At 40.5% G+C, this 19493-nt stretch overlaps 1 protein-coding gene across 1 annotated transcript in view; it reads left to right on the top strand.

Annotated features, from left to right (window-relative positions):
* SLIT3 (slit guidance ligand 3) overlaps nucleotides 1-19493 on the top strand; it is a 468658-nt gene that overhangs the window by 350221 nt on the left and 98944 nt on the right. Inside the window, exons 15-17 of the mRNA XM_062502022.1 lie at nucleotides 10170-10320; nucleotides 11470-11544; nucleotides 19326-19469. Coding sequence (XP_062358006.1) covers nucleotides 10170-10320; nucleotides 11470-11544; nucleotides 19326-19469 — 370 coding nt within the window. The remainder of the gene's footprint in view (nucleotides 1-10169; nucleotides 10321-11469; nucleotides 11545-19325; nucleotides 19470-19493) is intronic.

Consider the following 19493-nt stretch of genomic DNA (forward strand, 5'->3'; position numbering starts at 1 on the left):
TCCCAAACCATTCCCTGATTCTGTGGTCATAAAGGGGACTGTCAGAAAGGACTGCTTATGAGGAAAAAAAAAAAAAACTGTATAGTAAATTAAGGGAAGAAAGGGAAGTGCTTTTTCTCTCAGGGTAGGAGAGAGGACTGGTTAGCAGGAATGGGGGAGAAAAGCTGATGTTTGAAGTTTCATCAGTCTGAAGTGGCAGAGGAGCATCAAGAAGGTAATGTCAAGAGGACACAGAAGCAGATGGGCTAAATAGAACTGTATTTGATAATTAAATGAAACTATGAAGACAGATCTACAAAACTTCATTCTGCACACAGTTTCCTTCGGTTTTCACTGCAGGTCCCCACCATTCTGTTAGATAGCATCTAGCCAGAAGTACTTACCTTTTTTTCAGTTGATCAGTTTTTTCAATTGAGGCACTTTTCCCAGATTCTATTTCCTCCCAGAACCTAATGACTCGAGCTTTTACTGATAACAGTGGAGCAACATCTGCAAAGGTTATGAGTGGCCATAGAAAGGAGCTTCTGTGCAACAGGTAGATAATGTACATAATTCTTTTTAAAAGGAGAATTGGAAGCATTATAGCATGAAATGAAGGAACAGCAGGGAACAGGACATATTTTTGCCCAGGGCTGTGAGACAGGCAAAGCTTTTGAATGTACCATCAAATATGTTTAAACTTCAGATTGCAATAGATACAGTTTCCTGTGAGTTTTTGCTTTCCATTTGATGCAGTGCACCACAATAACAACAAAACTCCACCTTGCCCAACTGTCTCGCCACAGCTATACAATCTGAGACTGAAAAAGCTGAGATGTTTTCTTGAAGAGAAATCAGAAGGACAGGCAGTGACTAATTTTCCCTCTCTTCTGTTTAGAAAAGGGAAATGCTGTAATTTTCAGCAGCAGCAGTGAAATTCTGGTGATCATTTTCTTTTTGACTACATCTGCCCACTCTGACCACCTAAGGAGCCAATGGTGCTTGGCAGCCAGAGGTCACTGGAGGCTCCCATTTTTAATATGAATAAGGGGAAAACAGATCAACACAAATATCCTGCCCAGAAGCATTTGATTAAGTTCACTACAGAGCAGTTTTGTTTTCTAAGGCAGCACTGAGCTTTAGGAGTAAGGGAAATGAATCTATGAGCAGATTGTGTTGTCTCTGTGGTAGCTTATTGTCACTTCAAGACTTGGCAGGTTCCTTGATTGCTGTGTGACACTGTGTATGAAATAGCTTTTGGAAAGAATTGCCCTTGCATTCAGCTGTATATCTATTTCTCCCAGTGATATGTTTGCATTTTTTCAGTATATTGTGCATTTCAAAAGCAATGAAAATTCCACCTGCTGTACTGACACAAACTATCTCTGACAATGATCAAAGCAATGTGTTTCTACAAACATCACATCACAAAAGCTCTTTATCTTCTAATTCTTAGAAATAAGACTTTTATAAAGAAGATTGCTATATGAAATACTCCAAAGTGAACCTGTCTTATTGCTTCCTCCAGCATACATTGTGTCTAACTGCCTTTAATTAGTTGCTTCAGTTCCAGACAGTGCTATACAATCAAAAGGACAAGGGAGAACAGGAGGAAGAAAATGAACCATCTGCCAGCATTATCCTCTCCTTTTTGGAGAGGATTCTCCTTTTTTACTTCTTGTTAACTCAACCCAAAGCAAAGTGAGCCTTTGTGGTACATTTGGGCCCAAAAATGGCATATTTAGGGCTAGTGTCATTTCTCTCATGTTATCCCCAATTATTAAATAATACTGTAGCTTCTTTTTGTTCACTCATAATTTTCAAGACACTTGATAAAACCTCTTCTCACTTACTGCAGTTTTTCTCCTAATTCTTTATGTGCCTTTTCCAGTCTATGTCTTCATGCACACTCATCTTCCTCGGGTTAACTGCCTGCTTTGGAACAGACTTGCTGTTTCTTGTAATCACCTGAAATTTCCTTCTCTCTTCTCTGCATTGTTGCACCTTTAGAAGCATAGAACTGCTGTGGATGGAGTCAGGGGAGCACAGGCTGCACGTCAGGACTTTTGTCCCCTTCTTGTGGCAGTTCACACATTTCGTGTCCCTTGGACTGCTTGGGTTATCCCCTTCTCTGCTCCTAGTGATGTGTACACACTATTTAAGATTTTTGAGCTCTCAAACTGGAAGCTGCAATGCGTTGCTATTCCTCAGCCAATGTTTAAAAGTCATGAAAGGTAGGTGAATTTAACCCAGTTCTTACATAATTTATCTGTTTGAAACACTCTCCAGTTGTTCCTGTAATTTGCCAATCACTCTGATGATAACTTTGCAAATTCCTTTCATTTTTAATAAGCAAACAGTCATTTACAGACCATGGGCTCATACTCCTGCCCTTAGTATTTTCTGTTTGATGGAAAGCACAAATTATCCACCTGCTCCTGTCTGCCTTATTGCAGTGCTCCAGGGACACGTTTCTGGGGATGTGATGATCCTGCCATGGTGTGTGGGGCTCCAGCAGCTTCTGAGCAACCTCTGGGTTTGCCCTGGGTGCTCCAGACCTGCTCATGTTAGTGAGAAATCTCATCTGGGACCAAGCTCCAGCACTTTCCTCACCATAGCTTTGCCCTGCTGTTGAGGGAAAGGGATAGGAACCACTGCTTATGCTTTGAGAAACTGCATTCAGATTTCTGTCTGTGGTTTGGTTTGGTTTGGTTTGGTTTAGTTTAGTTTGGGGTTTTGTTAAGTTTTTGTTTTATTCAGTTAAATTCTGTGTGTTGTACCCCTTTTTTCCCCCTGAAAGATACAAAGACTCAGCAGAACTACCTTCAGAAACTCTCTGAATATACCAAAACTGAGAATATGTTTGTGGTGCATAAGAATTATTCTTATCTGAATGGAAGGTTGTTTGACACCAATAAATCACCTGCAGATTAAATCCTACACTGAAATTGTAATTATGAATATTAATTTTTTCATGGTACACTTAAACTGAGTATATTTGGACTTTGTTCTACATTAATTCTGTCTGAAGCTGAAGTCATTAGAGAACACAATACAATTGCTATGACTAATGGTAATGGAGCTGGGTTCCCTTGTACTGTGGAAGTGCTGCAGTTGTTAAATTACTTTGACTGTACTGGATACTGATTATAGCCCTCCTTTTTCTGCACATCTCTGATAGCAGTTCAGATCTTTATGTTCAAATTTGTGCCAGTTACTCTGAGCCTGTGAAGAACACGATGGTGAAGGGTTCTGGCTCTGCAGTGGGGAAAAAGAATGGGAACCATTTCACTCAAGGAAGCATAAGCTTAACATCAAACAGGTGGGTCTGTTTGGCAGAGTATAGTTCTTAATAAGAAAGTAAATTGACATGTTTCACTTAGAAAGTTTATTTTGGGTTCTGCCTCATTTTATTTTTGAGTTGAAGCAGTCTTCAAAAAAGCAAAATATCTGAACAGCTTTGTTATCCACCAACATCCTTTGCAATTATAGTAAAGAGGCACTGGGAGAGGGAGGATGACTCCTGAGTCATAGATGCATCCATATCACTTAGGCATCCAAATACCACAGTTATCCTTGATTCCCCATGTAGGCAGAGTGCAGGGCTGTACAGATTCCTGCCCTGAGATCTGAATTGTCCTCTTAATTCAGAAAGCTGAGTGACTGATTGCTCTTCTAACCTCAGAAATTATGGTGGGACAAAGTTCTCTCTCTCCTCTCACGGTGCCATTCCATGTGCTGAGGTAAAGCTGAGAACACCAGAGGTGCTAAGGTAGCACTTTAGTGTGTAGTGGTCACTTGAATAGGATACAGAAAATAACTGGGGAGGTGCTGGCATGAAGAGAGCTCGTCAGCTAAAACCAGTGCAAGGATGTTGGTGCTGCAGTTGGGCAATAAATTTTTCATCTGACTATTCTGAGACTGCAGCAGTCTCCTGAGGTGCTGGACAGTTAAAAATAGGGGTACAAATTTGTGTACAAATTCTTTACAAACTGCAGGTTCAGTGACTGATTAATAGAACATGGATTGCAAGAAGTGAACGAACACCAAGAGCAAACCATACAATGCTGTTTGTGTGTAAGGTATCTGAAGGGAGGGGTTTTCATGGTAGCTGGCAAATAACTGGAGATGTATTTCATTGTTCAACTTCTTTTTTGCAAACATTTATGCAGGACAGTCTTACGTACATCCAAAGGCTTATGGAATTTTCTGAAATGTAATTTATAAAATAGTGTGCTTTCCTGGTATTTCTGCTCTCCTGTATTCTAGGGACATAAATTGGGATTTTGACAGATTTCTTTGTATGCTGGTACCTCTCGTTCATTGCAGCTGATGATTAGTTTAGGCAGTTATTGTAAGTGGTGTTTAATTAGTGCCACAAAGGAAGAGAGACTTGTTCAGATATTCTCATGGGGTTTCTCAGGAAGGTGTTCACAGAGCTTAGTCTGCATTTGTGTCTAGTAGGACTGAAAGAGTTCATTGACACTGAAATTACTGAGTTTATTATAGATATCCCACTTAATACTGTAAATCAGTATATAATATAAAAGTCTTTGGAAGATATGAACTGTTACTTGTCATTGTTTAACAGAGTACTGTGGATTAATTTGTTTGAAGTGCCCAGCCACAATTTCTGCTTTATTAAAGCAGTGTAGGAATAAGGATATAGGATTCTACATCCTTCACTGGAGCCGTACAAAATTATTGGCAGGAATGCTAGTTATAGATATGATTTCTGAGTAAATGAGGTGTGGATTCCAGGGTTAGGCATACTTTGAATTAATCAGGCGAGAAGATTAATGTGGTTTTGTGCCACATTGCATGAGTCACAAGAGGAAATTAATAATCTAATGTTTTTATCAATTAAGACTCTAGCTAGTTTGGCAGGTTGTGGAGATTGAGTATTTGTGTTAGACTGCCCTAAAAAACTGCTTCAGTCTATTTCTTAGATTGCAAAGAGAGACAGAATTCCCTTACTTCCATTGCTGAACCAGACCCACAGTGTGGGATGGCTAACTTAACACTGTACTTACTTCCTGAAGTTCCCAAGTAACTCAGTGTTGGCTTTTCTGGATAACAGTGCTGGGTCATGGCAGATTGGTGAAGCACAGACCCCTGCTGTATTATCTGTCATCTCTGCTCGAGCACTGCCTTGTTCTCCATGTAGGTAATGAATAATCTGCTCGGTGCTGACTTTGTTCTTTGGGCACTGCAAACCCCTTACTAAGGAAAGTGATTTCTTTTTAAAAGCACAAGCACTAACCTTCACTGAAGTCCAGCAAAACACTGAGCAGTTGCAGAGGACAGCCACTTCCTCTCTCATCTGGGAATCCTGCAAGAACATTTGAGATGTGACTTGCAAAATCATTGTCCACTGGCACAGCTCTGCAGACAGTGGAGTCAGTGAGAGCTTTATTCCAGTGGGAGCAGTCAAGCCTGAACTGAATGCCCTGCTTTATATGTCAAAGTTGAAGGAATGAGTTACAAGAACAAAGCTGTTTGAAATAATTCAGAATGTCAGAAATAGAGAATGCTCAGCTTCTATCAGCAAATGATGTACAAAACCCAACAAGTATGCTCAGAAACAGAATAACAAAATGCTGTCTATGTCTGTAGCAGCATGTGTCTGCTACTCTGCTGGAAAGAGCAGAGGAAACAAAAAAAAATTTTAAAAAGAAAAAAAAAACAGGAAAAAGAAAATAAAAGAAAAGCAGTGGCAATTACAGATTGCCAGTGTAAGTGCCACCAGCATGAGGGGCCTCTGGGAGCTGAAATCAGGCTCAAAGGGCACTCAGGGAGCATTTAAAGCCAGAGCTCGGCCATCAGCTCAGAATCTGCTGTTAGTAGTATGGGCTGTGGTATTTCTAAGGTTGCATTTAAATAAATGGAGCAAACCTAAATGGCATTTTTACTGAAAGGAGACATCAGGAGAGTAAGTAATAAAAAGCAGTGTAGATTGGGCATTCACTGTGTGGTGGGAGCTGCACATGCTCCCTGGAAGGAGCAGTGAGCACTCCTCTGGTAGGGTTTTCTGTCGTGTCAGCTCTGTCTCTGAACTCGCCCGGGCTCTGTTCGTGTTCACTAACCCCAATTGTGCTCCAGGATGTTCCTGCAGTAGTATAAAGGATGACCTCTTGTATCCAGCACCTTTTTGCATGGGTGGAGTGGAGAGCAGCTCTCCGTGAACCTTCAGCTTGTGCTTCTCCATGCTGCTTCCTCTCAACGCTCCTCTCTCTTTGGCGCTGCCTAACTCTGACTCTGGCTGTCCATGGGGTTTTCCTTTGTGCTTGATCTAACCATGTGGTAGAACAATACAAATGGAACATGGTTCTGTCAAGCACCATGGAAGGCTGCATACTCCCTGCCGCATGGCATGCCTGGATACTTCTGCCGGGGCAGAAGCATCAAAAGGTGAGAGATTCCCTTTCCCTTTCCGCACGAGGACGGTGGAACAGGTGAAGTGTTGCTAACCAGGCTCCCAGGCACTGCCAGGGAGCCGCAGTGATGTTTGCATAGACTTTCCACAGGGCTTGCATGCAGAATAACCATTTCTAAGTAATTAATCTGTTCGGTTGCTCTCACAATGAAAGAGTCAGGCATTCTGTTGGTTGATAATATTCAAGGGTGATTCCAGCCATAACTACAGAGATGGAAAAATCACTTTTGTCTCCTTACTTTGCACGTCGTGTAAGCTGCATCTGTCTGTCTGAGCTGTCCAGCTCAAACTTGAGATACACTTTGGATGCCACTTCTGCAACAAGACACCCACCATTCAGTGTAACTGGGGACCTGCTCTTAATGTGTTGGCATTGCATTGTGAACAAATATAATGCAAAAAAATTTTAGAAGTGTTTGCAAAGCATTGTCGTTCATCTCTTGAAAATGACATAGCTAACATGGCCTGTATGGAAACACCACTATCCATCCAATAATTCCATAGGGCAAAGCTGAGTCAGCAAATCCAAATGGGCCATTTTAGCTTTGACAGCTTAGGTAAGATCTTCAAAACACTTCTGCCTAACCCCCCCTACACAGAGACAATCACACCTATTCATAAAAGACTTTGAGAGGCTCATACAGAAGTTTTCTTATACTGAAATACTGCCTTGTTGTGCAGATTTGTCACGTATCTGTTATGGAGCTGTCAGAAGAAGGACATCCAGGATTCTCAGATTTTATCTGTAGTTACTGATAAAAATTAACACAAGCAATGTGGAATTAGGACCAAAAAATGCATTTTTTTTTTTTCATTCCCTGAGAGAATTGTGAATATCATGGTTCTGTGAATAACTTCTGAGATTCCTGGGTTTTTCCTTCAAGTTTTAGACCAACTAATCTCAATGGTCATATTTTTTGGTGCCGAATTTGAGGCAACTGGATCATTTTCTATAGTGAATGTATCTGGTCACTTTTCAAGCCCTGTTGAGACAGCCTGATTTGTAGCAGAACAGATCCTCCGGAACTCCTTTTAAGTCCTTTGGGCAAAGCTAACTTTTAGAAACCAAAATCAGGTTTTCTAAACAATGCTGTAAAAGAAGAGTAGAACAAAAAGGTATTTCTCTCTGTTGCCTAATTCTCCATGTGGTTATCAGAAAGGCACATAGAATGTTTGAGCACTTGGAAATATGATGTTTCTATATCTCAGTGCTGCTGTTCTGTGGAATGCCATGGTGTATTTGTTTTATGATAATAAGAAATCACAGTACCCGACAGTGGTGTCACATTGGTTGTGAAATAAATACGTTTCAGAGTAACTAATAAATCAAACAACCATAGCTGCCCTCAGTTAACACACAGGCCTTCCTTTTACCTTGGCTACTTGTTTTACAGCAAACTTTAATTCTTCTTAATTTGGGGAATTGCTAGATACTAGAGAGCAGAGGTCACGCATCTCTTCTCTGTGCCTTTCCATGGATGATTTTATAGTGTCCAAGAAGTATTTCATGTCTGTGGTGGTGAGCTGTGCTTCCTGAGTCCTGTTGTGTTCTCTCAGAGCCCAGCAGTCAGGAGGAATGGATATATGTGCTTAAACAGTTCTGCAAGCAGATGGCTGAATTTCACACTGCTATCCCAGATGGGAATATCTTAATAGAGCAGCCACCTGTCCAAGTGATCTCAAGGCTCAGGTCAAATAGTAAGTTTTATTTGGTCTTTGGCAGGTGATTCCTGCTGTCTCTCAGGCTAAGAGATGACTGAGTACTTGCTGAGCACATACAGGCTGTTGATTACTTTGACTCACTGATTACCTGAGTAACTCTTACTTAACTCAAAAGAAAAGAGAGAAAGAGAGAGAAGGAACAAAAAGTATGAAGGTGATGGGTGATGTCTGCTGCCTTCCCCTGCTGCTGAGCTGAGAGGCCTTTCCCCTGTTTCAATGGTGGTAGCTGTGGACAGATGCCCAGGCAGCATCAACTTCTTTTGACTGCTGCAGTGTGGAAGGTTGTGTGCCTCACCATCAGGAGAGTGGATGCCAGCTATGTTTACCCTATGTAACCTCATGTTGTTTGTGAGTATTTTTTCAATAAGAACTTTTACTAGGAAACTTTAGAAGTGCATCTTCAAGGGTTAAGTTGGGGATTTTCAAAACACTTTCTCATCACTGATGGTTGATGAGTTATTCAATGTGTACTGTAATTGTAGCAGTTTTAATAAACTCTGGTTCTGATAACTGTTTGTCTTTGGTATTGTTTCCAAGGAATCATGAACAACCAAACATTTTGAGTACCAAGCTTGGAATGCCTAGGACTGTAAATCAAATGTTAAAGGATAAGAGTTTAAGTGATAGTGGTGTGGGGAAAATCTTAGACTGTATTTTTATAATGCTTTAAAATGCCCAGTGGTCTTAATACTTTTAAGTACTGTGCTGTCAGGGAAGTTGCACTTTAGATATATAATTTAAAATAAGCACAAAAACCAGCAAAGTGTTTAGCACCACTGAAGTAGTAAGGTACAAATCTGTATGTCAATGTTCTCATATTCCAACTTGGAATTGCAAAACTAAATCAAAGTGTGTCTGTGGGATCAAAGTTTTAGATTGCCTGTAGAATTGCTTGTTTTCACTGCATCACCCTGCGGAGATAATGTGTGACGTAAATTAAAATAATAGTGGATTTAGGAAACGTCTTTTTTCTTTCAGAAAATAGTACATGGTCTTAAAATGGGTGGTGGTGTATCTATCAGTCTGGGAAGGGGAAGCAGGTGATGAATGTCATCAAGTCTCTGTAAACAAATTTCAGCTCAGGTTTAAGTTTTTGTTGATGTTTTTGGGTTCTTAAAACATTTGTTCATCTCCTCTCTCTGAATTGACTTTTAACAATTTGGAAAACTTGAAAAATGGTGATTACGATCCCTGGGCCTTGCACAGGGCAATGCTTCTGGTGCTTCCATTATGAAATACGAAGTGAGTGGGCAGGAACTGCATGGTGAGGGTTTGGCAGCACTTTGCTTACATACACATTTAATAATCCTCCTGGTTCCTTGAAGCACTGAGATCGAGTTTCCAACCTGCTGCTATTAAATGAGAAAAACCAAACCTGAAAAGGACAGATTAGTTCACTGAGCCTAATTGGAAAAGCATTTCATTAGAATGGGTCAAAAACCCAGTCAAAGAGGTCTGGCAATCACGGTGTAATGGTACATCAGGGAGTGCTTCTCACTAAGTATGCTCTAACCATTCCTTAATTAAAATGAAAATGATTTAAACTGCTATTACTTTCCTTTGCTGTTTGTTTAACATGGTTAATAAAGGTATCTAATTGTTGGAAAGTTGACAAGGTTGTCTAATAAAAGATTGCTCTAAAAAACAGCTCTAATAGCTGAGGTCTGAACATTTGGGACTTATAAATGATATCTTTAAAAATCTTTTGTCATTTGAATTCTTTCATGAGATGCCTTTTCCTTGTTGCTGGAGTAAATTCCAAATGGGGAAAAAAGTGATTTTGCTGGAAAATATGTTAACAGGTAAGCTTGTTAGACAAGAAATTAGTCTGTTAAGGGGAGAGTGAAAAACCAGGGACAAGTCTTGGGAGTAATTTTAAAAATTGCTGAGCACAAGTCCTTGGCAAGTATTAAAACTGTGTGCAGGAGCTGGGGGATGACAGGAGGCAATGCTGAGGATGGATTCCATGATACCTCTGGTTGCTGCAGTTATCAACAACTGGTTGCTGGAATATATTTTCCTTTTATTGCAGGGTCAGAGGATTACAGAAGTAAATTCACTGGGAAGTGTTTCATGGACCTTGTCTGTCCCGAGAAGTGTCGCTGTGAGGGGACAGTCATAGACTGCTCAAACCAAAAACTCACCCGGCTGCCCACTCACCTCCCTGAATACACCACTGATCTGTAAGTGTGCCTCTCCCAGGGCTGTTCAGCTGGATATGTTGGCTTTTCTAATTTTTAAATGCTGCCTTTTAAATGCTCCCTTTTTAAAAAGGGACTCAGATGATTAAAGGCGCCTCCTGCTTTTTTCCCTGTGTGAAAAGGGGAAAGCTAATTTTATTTCAGTTGCACCACAACTCTCATTTCCTCAGCATTTATGCCAGCTGTGGGGTGAGAAGGGAGCCATGGCCCCGTGCACCAGCTGTGTCCTCCTCCAATGCTGGCCAGGCCCAAGTTGTGTCCTTCCTTTCCAGTCCACCCTGGAGTCCTCTGCCTTTGCACCTGGTCATTTTTATTTAAGAAATAGTTTTAACCACTTGAGTGAATCTGTGATCAGGAGCTCATTCCATCTCAGCATTGCCTGCTACTTGGGTGGAACAGGTCTTATTAAACTAATGTAACTTCAAGAAATGCGAGTATGAGAAACCATTTTTATTGCTTATGAGCTGAAGATTCTAGTTCTTTTCTTGCATTAGTAGCCCCTTGAAACAGAATTTTCTTTTCTTAAGTTAGTGTTGTATTTATTATACTTATTCTATTTAAAACCTCATAAAAATTATTGATCTGAAGTCAAGAAAAAATACAGCGAAGACTGTACGTTGCAAAATTGAGCTATGTGCAATCAGAGAAAGAATTTTACATCCCAAGCCTGCCAAGACAGTGGCCTTCACATTGATTTTGAAGATCAACAGACTTCTATAGGAAAGGACCTGAAATCAGAGCCCTTCTGGTTACATGAAGCACATCTCCAATTGCGTGTCCCGTGTAGCAGGATGCACGACAGAGGTCCGGTCACGCAAACGAGGTTTGTGTGTAATGGATCAGGCCAATCATTCCCTATCCCCTGTGTTGGAAGATGAAGGGGCTCTGACACTGTCCTTTGGCATTATACTCTTTAAGGCATCCTAAGCTTTTACTGTAGATAGTCCTCTATGTCCCTCTTCTTTCAAAGCTGAACTCTTTTACCTGTAGGAGTCTGAGGGAATTGGCAAAGGGTGCCTTTAACAAAGGTCATGGTTCTCTGTGTGGCAGCCCTGAATGTCACAGGGATGTATCTCCAGACAATGCAGATTAATGTGAAACATTAAATATCTCTTTGTTTGTTCCTCTCAGGCGTCTGAATGACAATGATATTTCTGTTTTGGAAGCTGTTGGATTGTTCAAGAAATTGCCCAACCTCAGGAAAATGTAAGTCTGAGTTGTTTGTTAGAATACATGCAGCCTTGGATTGGAAGGAAGGAAGAAGGGATGAGTTTTTTATAGTTTAGTACTGCAGTAGTAGAAATCACTTTTTTAATGTGAGTGTAATGAAACTGAAAGAGTTCCCTGTTGGATGGATGGGCACAGTTAAACCACACGGACAGATGAAGATCCCTAAGCTGACATTTCAGTGGGTTTTTAAGGCTACATTTCTTAGTCTTTTACTCATAAAGACTGACAGGAATTCTGTCCCAGAGTTTATTCCAATATATGCTTATTGTTAGAGATGATTATGACATTTAGCATTTTTGGTTTTGTCTCTCAAATGTATTGTGTGCCTCTGGCTGTGGTGTGGTTGTTTCAAATAGTCAGAGGAAAATAATATTACAGGATATGGACAATGGCAGCTTCTGGTGATCATTATTGGTTTAGAGGGGAGAATAAATTAGCAAACATATAGATCAGTTGTTCAAATATAGCTGTATAATTCTGCTGACAGTCCTGGCATAGTGCATTGTATATATTTCATAAGACCAGTGCTTTGGAAAGAGAATAATATGTCAGATACCTGCTGATAGTCTTCAAAATGGATCCTTCTGAAGTTATTTAAAGTCTTAACCCTATGGACCCATTGCTAATGTCTCATTTAACTGTTTGCTTTTAGTAAGGTTTTATTGTCTGGATCAAACTAATTTAGGGAACCCAACCAAACCAGGCAATTTGTTCTTCATTTGTTTCACGTGGTTTCTGCCATCTGAATCCATCTGAGATCTCAGGGGCTTTGGAGGCAACTGTGCTGGGATTCTTTTTATTTGTGCAAGAGTTTCAGAGGCAGCACTGCAGGCTTGGGGTGAGATGGTATTTGTCTAAGTGCAGGCCATCAGACTTGGGGAACTAATCACAAACATTTGCCTCATGTTTTATGAATGATCAATAATTTGTAGCTACAGTGCACTCAGAAAATGATGTTGACATTGTTAAGTGCTCTGCTCCCTGTGTAAGTAGATAGTAAACAGGAATGAAAAATGCATGCTATGTAAGTGTATACACAAACTGGAAAGCATGTGTCCTCATCAAACCTTCAGGATTTATGTTTTGAAAATTGGCATAATTTGTTTTTATTTAAAACTTGCTGTAGGGAAGTACAGTGCTGTCTTTCCTGTCCCCATCGATCACTCAGAGGGAGGGATGCCTCGACAGGAGCTGTATTTTGGGCATAAATCCAGCATGAAACCCTTGTGAGAGTATTTTTTAAGAGTTTGTTTCCTGTGAAACAAAAGATTCTTTTATCTGTCCTTGGTAGATGCTGAGATCAGAGGTGTGCAGGAGCAGGTCAAACTCATGGCAAAAAGAAGCTGCACCCTACAAAGTGGGTGCAGCTTGCTGGGTTTTAGTGGCAGCCTCCAAGCAGAGGCTCTTTAGGAAATCTTTGTAGCTGAGCTCTTTTCTTTTGTTCTGCCTGGTGTTCTAAAGAATTTTCTCCATTTTAATTAAAGGGATTTTCTGAAAACAGTGGTTTATCATATGAGCAGACCAACATTTCAACCACAACTTTACTCAGTAGCCTGATCCTTAAAAAGCCAGATTAGACTTCTTTTCCTGTTTTTTCCATTTTGTGAAAAGAAGGGGTTACCAGGAAGAAACAAGCAAACAAACACCCCTTTCCTTCCAAGTTATTATTTGGCCTTTACTAGGCCAAATCCTTCTGCTAATGAAAGGACTCTAATGAACTCTCCACCACACAAGAAGGGAAATGGGGGGGGACAGCTCAGATGGGGTTGCTGCTGCCCGTGGTCCTAAAGCAGCAGCTCTGTGTGGCAGGGATGTCAGGCACAAGGTCTGCATTGGGGCTCACTGCTGCTTTAAATCAGAGAGGAAGAACACTGATCATCAAATCCCTGTTTATTTAATGTGTATACGGGACAAGAAACTCAACTATTATTTAATTGATACTATTGACTCTGTCTCATCATATATTCCTTGTGTGTTAACACAAGTGTTAAAGCAAACAGCAGGTGGAGGAATCTGTCTGGAAATGGAATTGCTTCCTAGGCTTAAGAAAACAACTCAGAGCTTTGCAGTGGCAGGGCATTGACCTAAACCTTATTTTTTTTCTTTATTTTTTCTCTGAAATACTCTTTTTTTTTTTTCAAAATGAATCTGAATATCTGTCATATGGATATCTGAAGGGTATTTGAATGCTTGTCCTTGGGTTGTCGTTCAGCTTGAGTTTAGGACTAGTGCCAGATCCATGCCAAGGAGCTGTGCAAAGAAACTTGATTTCAGAGAACCATGGTTCCACTGTGACTGGTAAAGCTTACAGCAGAACTTCAGAGAGAGAGAAAATGATGGGGGAAAAAATGAGAAGTGTCAGTGTCACCTTTGCAATAGGTGGTAGCACCAACCCCACCTCTAATATGTAATTAGTTGTGGTGGTGTAATTTGTGTGTAAATAGTCCTCCTAAGATGAACCTTACTGTAATGTGTCAGCTTAGGATTTAATACATTTTAATGCAAAACAAAATTGAATTCTTGATATAGAAATGTAAAGGTCAGAGATACATAATGCAATGTGATGCCACATTTTACTTAGTAATTAAATTGCTATGATTACCCTGCTGGTTTTTAAAAGGTTAATGTATCTACATGTGCCTTTAAAAAAAATAATTGACTTCAATAATTAGCTGCTAAATCCTGTGTACATAATGCTACTTTCATAACCTAAAATTCAATCATCTTTATGTTTAATGCTTTTTACAGTAGAATAAAAAGATTTGTGTAGATTCTTCTAGACAGGTCTAGTTCAGTCCAGAAGTAATTTACTGGGTTCTCCAGTGATGTCTGTTTTACCTTCATTGTGTTCTCACCATGTTGCCCTGCCTGATCTTCCAAGTGTAGAAGAAAAGCCAAAGTCTCTGAAGGCTGAAGCCCCATCCCACAGACTTCAGGCTCCAAGGACTGTGTTGCTGATATTTTGCAGTGGTTAGCAAAGACCACTTTGAATCTGCCTGAAGTGCAGGAGAAATGCAAGGATGCATTTCTGAGCTCTTGAAGAGTGGGAGCAGCCCCAGGACTTGGACTTTTGGGGGTATGCTGTCACCAGGATATAGAAAGGCTCCAGGACCTGCTGCCCTCCAGCCATGGGAGCTGGAAGCTTCTTCTGCCTTTCACAGGGAATTACATTTCCAGGGGGAGATCTTCTCACTCAACACATCAGGGTCTCAGGTAGGGAGAGGGGAGACATCCGCATTCACAGAGGTGAAGGTTTGACTTTTGTGGAATGGAGCAGTTCTTTTTTTTGCAGCAATTACCAAATTCAGCATGAAGCAAACTCTGGGAACTCCACCACTCCCTGGCAATACCTCAAGCTGTTAACTAGAGAAAAAAACCTTTGAGTGCCTGAGGGCTCTGTGGCAGTGGGAGCCTGGAGGGGTCTCCTGGCATTGACAGGTTCAATGTCCAGAACCCCCCAGGTATCTGACTCAGAGGGAGCACAGAGATACCCTTTCTTGCTGAAGTGGTTGCTGACCCACAGGCAGAGGTTGCAGCCCCCAGATGCCATCTCTAGAGCTTGCCCACTCTCCTGTGCCTACAGGAAATCAGTGACCATTTCCACTGAGGTCCCAGCAGCTGTTTCTGCAGGGAAAAAAATCAGCAATGAGCTCACATTCAGAATAGAAAGGTGAACTGCCATACTTCATGCACTGCTAGGGAGAAAGGGGTCTGACCTCTTCTCTTGAGAACAAGAGTAATAAAAAAAATTCACCTCACAATCTGAAAGGGTCATCTAACAGTTCATTCAGTTAAATCTTGCCAAAGTTACAAAGTGAACATATAATATGGTCTTTATTATAAGAAATGTCAGGCTGTCTTGCCAATAGCTGGTACTGCCAACCCACCTCCAGCATGTAATTGCCTTTGGAGGCTTAATTTGGCTGTAGGTATTTCTGCTAGATTGAACTGTATGGAGTGTCAGACCAGGATTTGAACATTTTACATGTAAAATAAAATTGAATCACGATAAAGTTTGCAGACTAGAAGTCAGTTTCAAAACCAGGATATCAAGTTTCTTAGGGAGGCAGAAGTAGTTTGTGCCCTTGGAAGCAGCTGTTACCTGTTGTTCTTTCCCCTAAGCATGAATTTTGCCATGGCAAATGAGGTTGCAGTCATCTGTTGTTTCACAGAAGCAAACTTTGTTTTCTGGAAATTGTGTAGCAGAGTGTGCTGTGCTTTGTCGTGTTCGGGCTCGTGTTTTTTACAGCAAGCCCATCAGTCTGCTCTGCTGGATGAGTACAGGAGTGTCACTGGGTGCAATTCACTCTGTCTGTAGTATTTCTGACTTTCAGTGCCATGCAGCTCCTGAAAACAGCTCACACCATCAAACCCAGCCAGACTATTGGTAAAGGCTGCAAAACCCTCCCAGCACCCTCCAGAGGAATGCAGCAGCACTGGGCTTTTCCTCTTCACATGTGCTTAAAGATTCCAAACACATCTCCAGCAGACAGAAATATTCTAGGGAAGCCCCACTCAGAACAGGCTGGTTTTAGGATAAAACTGCAGGGTTGGAGGTGAGACCAAGCATATCCCTTGTGGTTGGGCTGGGCTCAGGGGTTTTCCAGATGGAAAGGTGTGTCAGTAACTCAGCAGTGGGGAGTTGGAATGCTGATACTGGCACAACAGGGTGAATGCTTCTGTTAAGCTGAATAGGATCCAGCCTGCTCTGTATTGAAGTTATGTGATCAACAGAACTAATACTATTATAAACTTCAGCCGTAAAGTAAATTAAATGCAAGTAAGAAGCAAGCTGTGTGAACAATGTCACCTTGATAGCTTCTTGATCTCTTCATTTCCTATTCACAGACCCCCATAAAGCAGACCCAGGGTTTCTGAAAATTTATTTTGACCTTTTGGCCAAAGTAAAAGTCTGGAAATAGGAGTAAATGTTATCACCAGGGTAAATCAGGAAGTCCTTATGGAATAAGCCTTCAGGAGTTACCAAGTTGAGGTCAGGCTGGCTCCCATTTGGGTCCTGCCAGAAGACATAGGAATCTCAAAACTCAGCCTCTTTTCCACTGCCTTCCAGTATTTCAAGAAGAATTCCTGGTAGAAGCTCAGTGTTACAAAAGGATGGGGCTTTTGTGTAGTGGGAGTTTGCTATAAACTGTCAGTAGTTTTTTTTTCTAATAAAAAATTCCTTGTCAAGTGTGATGATCACATAAAAAGAAGCTTTTAGAGCTGGGAAGTATGGAGTTAGAGGTCTCCGAGTTGCACGCCAGGCAAAAGGTTACAATGCTTTCATTTTTTAAGCTTTATACCAGCTGATTATTTTTCCTGGTAACTCTAGACTGAAAAGTACATAATTTCTCAAGTTTATTATTCTAGCTGTTCAGACTTTAGGAGGAAACGATTTTTTTTTTTTTTTTTTTTTTTTTTTTTTTGGTGACTGAATGTTGTCATCTACCACTTTTTTTGTTGAATTCTTATGTGGGAAACTCTAATTCAGGAAGACAAATAACAAAATCCAGGTTAGCAGAACATCTGCTTTGACAATACTCCAGGCAGGATTGCATTGCAGGGCTGTAACATCTTTAACTATTTGTTATTGCAGAGCTTCTCTTTTCTCTGCCTTGCAACTTTGATTTCAACATAATCGTGGATTTTCAGATCTTTTGCATGGGAAAGGTATTTATAATTGGCTTCTTCTGAGAGTGCTAGCATATTTATGGGTAATTCTGTGTTGCTGAAAAGATCAGGCTTTATTAACTCAGATGACTGGAGTTGCCTATCTGCTGAAGTCCTTTGGCAGCAATTAAAATTCAGATGTTTGCACTGTATAAAGGTGCCAATTCTTTTGCAGATCATGGCCAATTTCTGTCTCCAATATTTGCTCTTTTTTGCCTTCGGTATCCAAAAGACCATTAAAATTGCCCCCATGTTTTAATATATGTACCTAAATATCTTTTATATGGTAAAAAGTAACTAATAAAACTTAGTAACTACAAGGGTAGGTCAGTTTGCAATCTGCAAAGTCTTTGTCTATTACAGTAACTCACCCTCCCTTTCCCCCACAAACATTTACTTATTTATTCAGTGCAAATATGCATGGTGGCATGATCTTTACCAGGAGGGGCATCTTTGGGAGCATTTATTTACACCAGCATTCAGAAGTGATGCTGAGCTATAAACATTTCCACTAGAGAAATAGCTGAGCCCCAAAATTAAATGCATATGTCAGAATATCCTCCCTTGACTTGCTTTGACACTGAACATAAACTCTTCATGCGAGCGTTAGCACAAAGCACTAAACTTCTGGAAAGAGAAATCTGCGTGTAAGTATTTCTATATGTTTTTATGTTATTTTTGGCTGATTGCTGGCGTGCTCCTATTCTTTCTGATCACAAGAAAGCACAAGAGGTGATGGGCCACATGCTGTAGGGCCCACTCTCTGACAGTTGTTCAGCAGACATAAACCAGTGTACTCCAGTTTCCCACATGAAACATATTTCCAAGGCTCTTTTTTTATTTTATTTTATTAAGTGATGACTTCTGAAAAGAGCAAGACCCACATTATTTCTATCTGAGGCCAGGCTGTCTTCTTTCCATGTCTTCTGTCAACTTTTATCCCAGTAAGATTGCCAGCTCTTCTGAGCAGAGTAGCCCAGGTGTTAATCTGATACCTTGTCATTTGTTTTATATCACCTGGAATTGGATTTTGAAACTATTACTCACACTGTGTCTGTCTGGGATCATTTCTGGAATAATGTGCTATTCTGCGTGAGTAATGGTGTTGGAATTTAGCATCTTCTTGGGAGCAAGAACGTATCTTGTACTTTCTCCTTTTTGTTGTAGATAGTAAAACAAAGAACAATGCTTCCTGTCATAAACCTCAACAAATAGAATTATTCATCATAATCTATACAGGACATCATGGGAGATACTTGAAGGACTCAGGCTCAAAGTTTTAATGCACTTAAGGCTTTCTAAATAAATGTTTTAAATAATTAAGTGCCATTTATTTTTATGCATCTCTGATGGCACTTTTATAATTCAGAAATTGTCTGTTCATTGGGATTTTCACAAATATGAAATATTCAAAAGATTAATTTTGCATTTCAGGAGAACTTCATTTGACTTTGTAGATCAAGGTTTTCTAATATTGATCTATAAGCAAACATCTTGAGACTGTATAGGCAGAGTAAATATTCAGAAAATAATGCTGTGTATCGCAGTAGTTGTGAATTGACAATTAAGCAATACTTGTTTCCTTTTGAGTGCTGTTTTTTTAAACTGCACATACTAAAGTTGGTGTCAGATACATGTTACGTGGTTAATCAAAGTTGTCTATATTTCAATTTGTAACACCATTTCAATGGCAGTAACATTAACTGACTTTTGCCCGATGAGCACCCAGACCCAAGCATTGTCCATAACTTCATGGGCATGAATCAGATGCTGGAAACTTCCACTTAATTGTTTACTGAGACATGGATAAGAAAGAACTGCATGAGGTGTTAAAAGCTGGTAACTGCATTAATTTAAATTACCTTGATATAGCTGGAATAACTGTGGTTTTGATGAGTGCAAGGGAGTTATTTGTAAGACCGGTAGTAATACCTTTGCATTTCTGGATGCTTTCCTTGAATGGATGTCTCTCTAGATAGCACTAAAAGGAACAAATTCTTCCTATGTCACTCCCTCCCTCCCTCCAGTGTGAAGTTTGGAATCAAGCATTGCTGATTTTCTGACCGTGACTGGTTGTGTCTTTCCAGAAATCTAAGCAACAATAAGATCAAGGAGATCCGAGAGGGTGCGTTCGACGGAGCGTCGGGCGTGCAGGAGCTGATCCTGACAGAGAACCAGCTGGAGTCTGTGCACGGCCGGATGTTCAGGGGCCTCACAGGGCTGAAGACCCTGTAAGTGCAAAGCCCTGCCTTCGT

The sequence above is a fragment of the Cinclus cinclus genome, chromosome 14, assembly GCF_963662255.1.
Source record: "Cinclus cinclus chromosome 14, bCinCin1.1, whole genome shotgun sequence".
Taxonomy (NCBI): domain Eukaryota; kingdom Metazoa; phylum Chordata; class Aves; order Passeriformes; family Cinclidae; genus Cinclus; species Cinclus cinclus.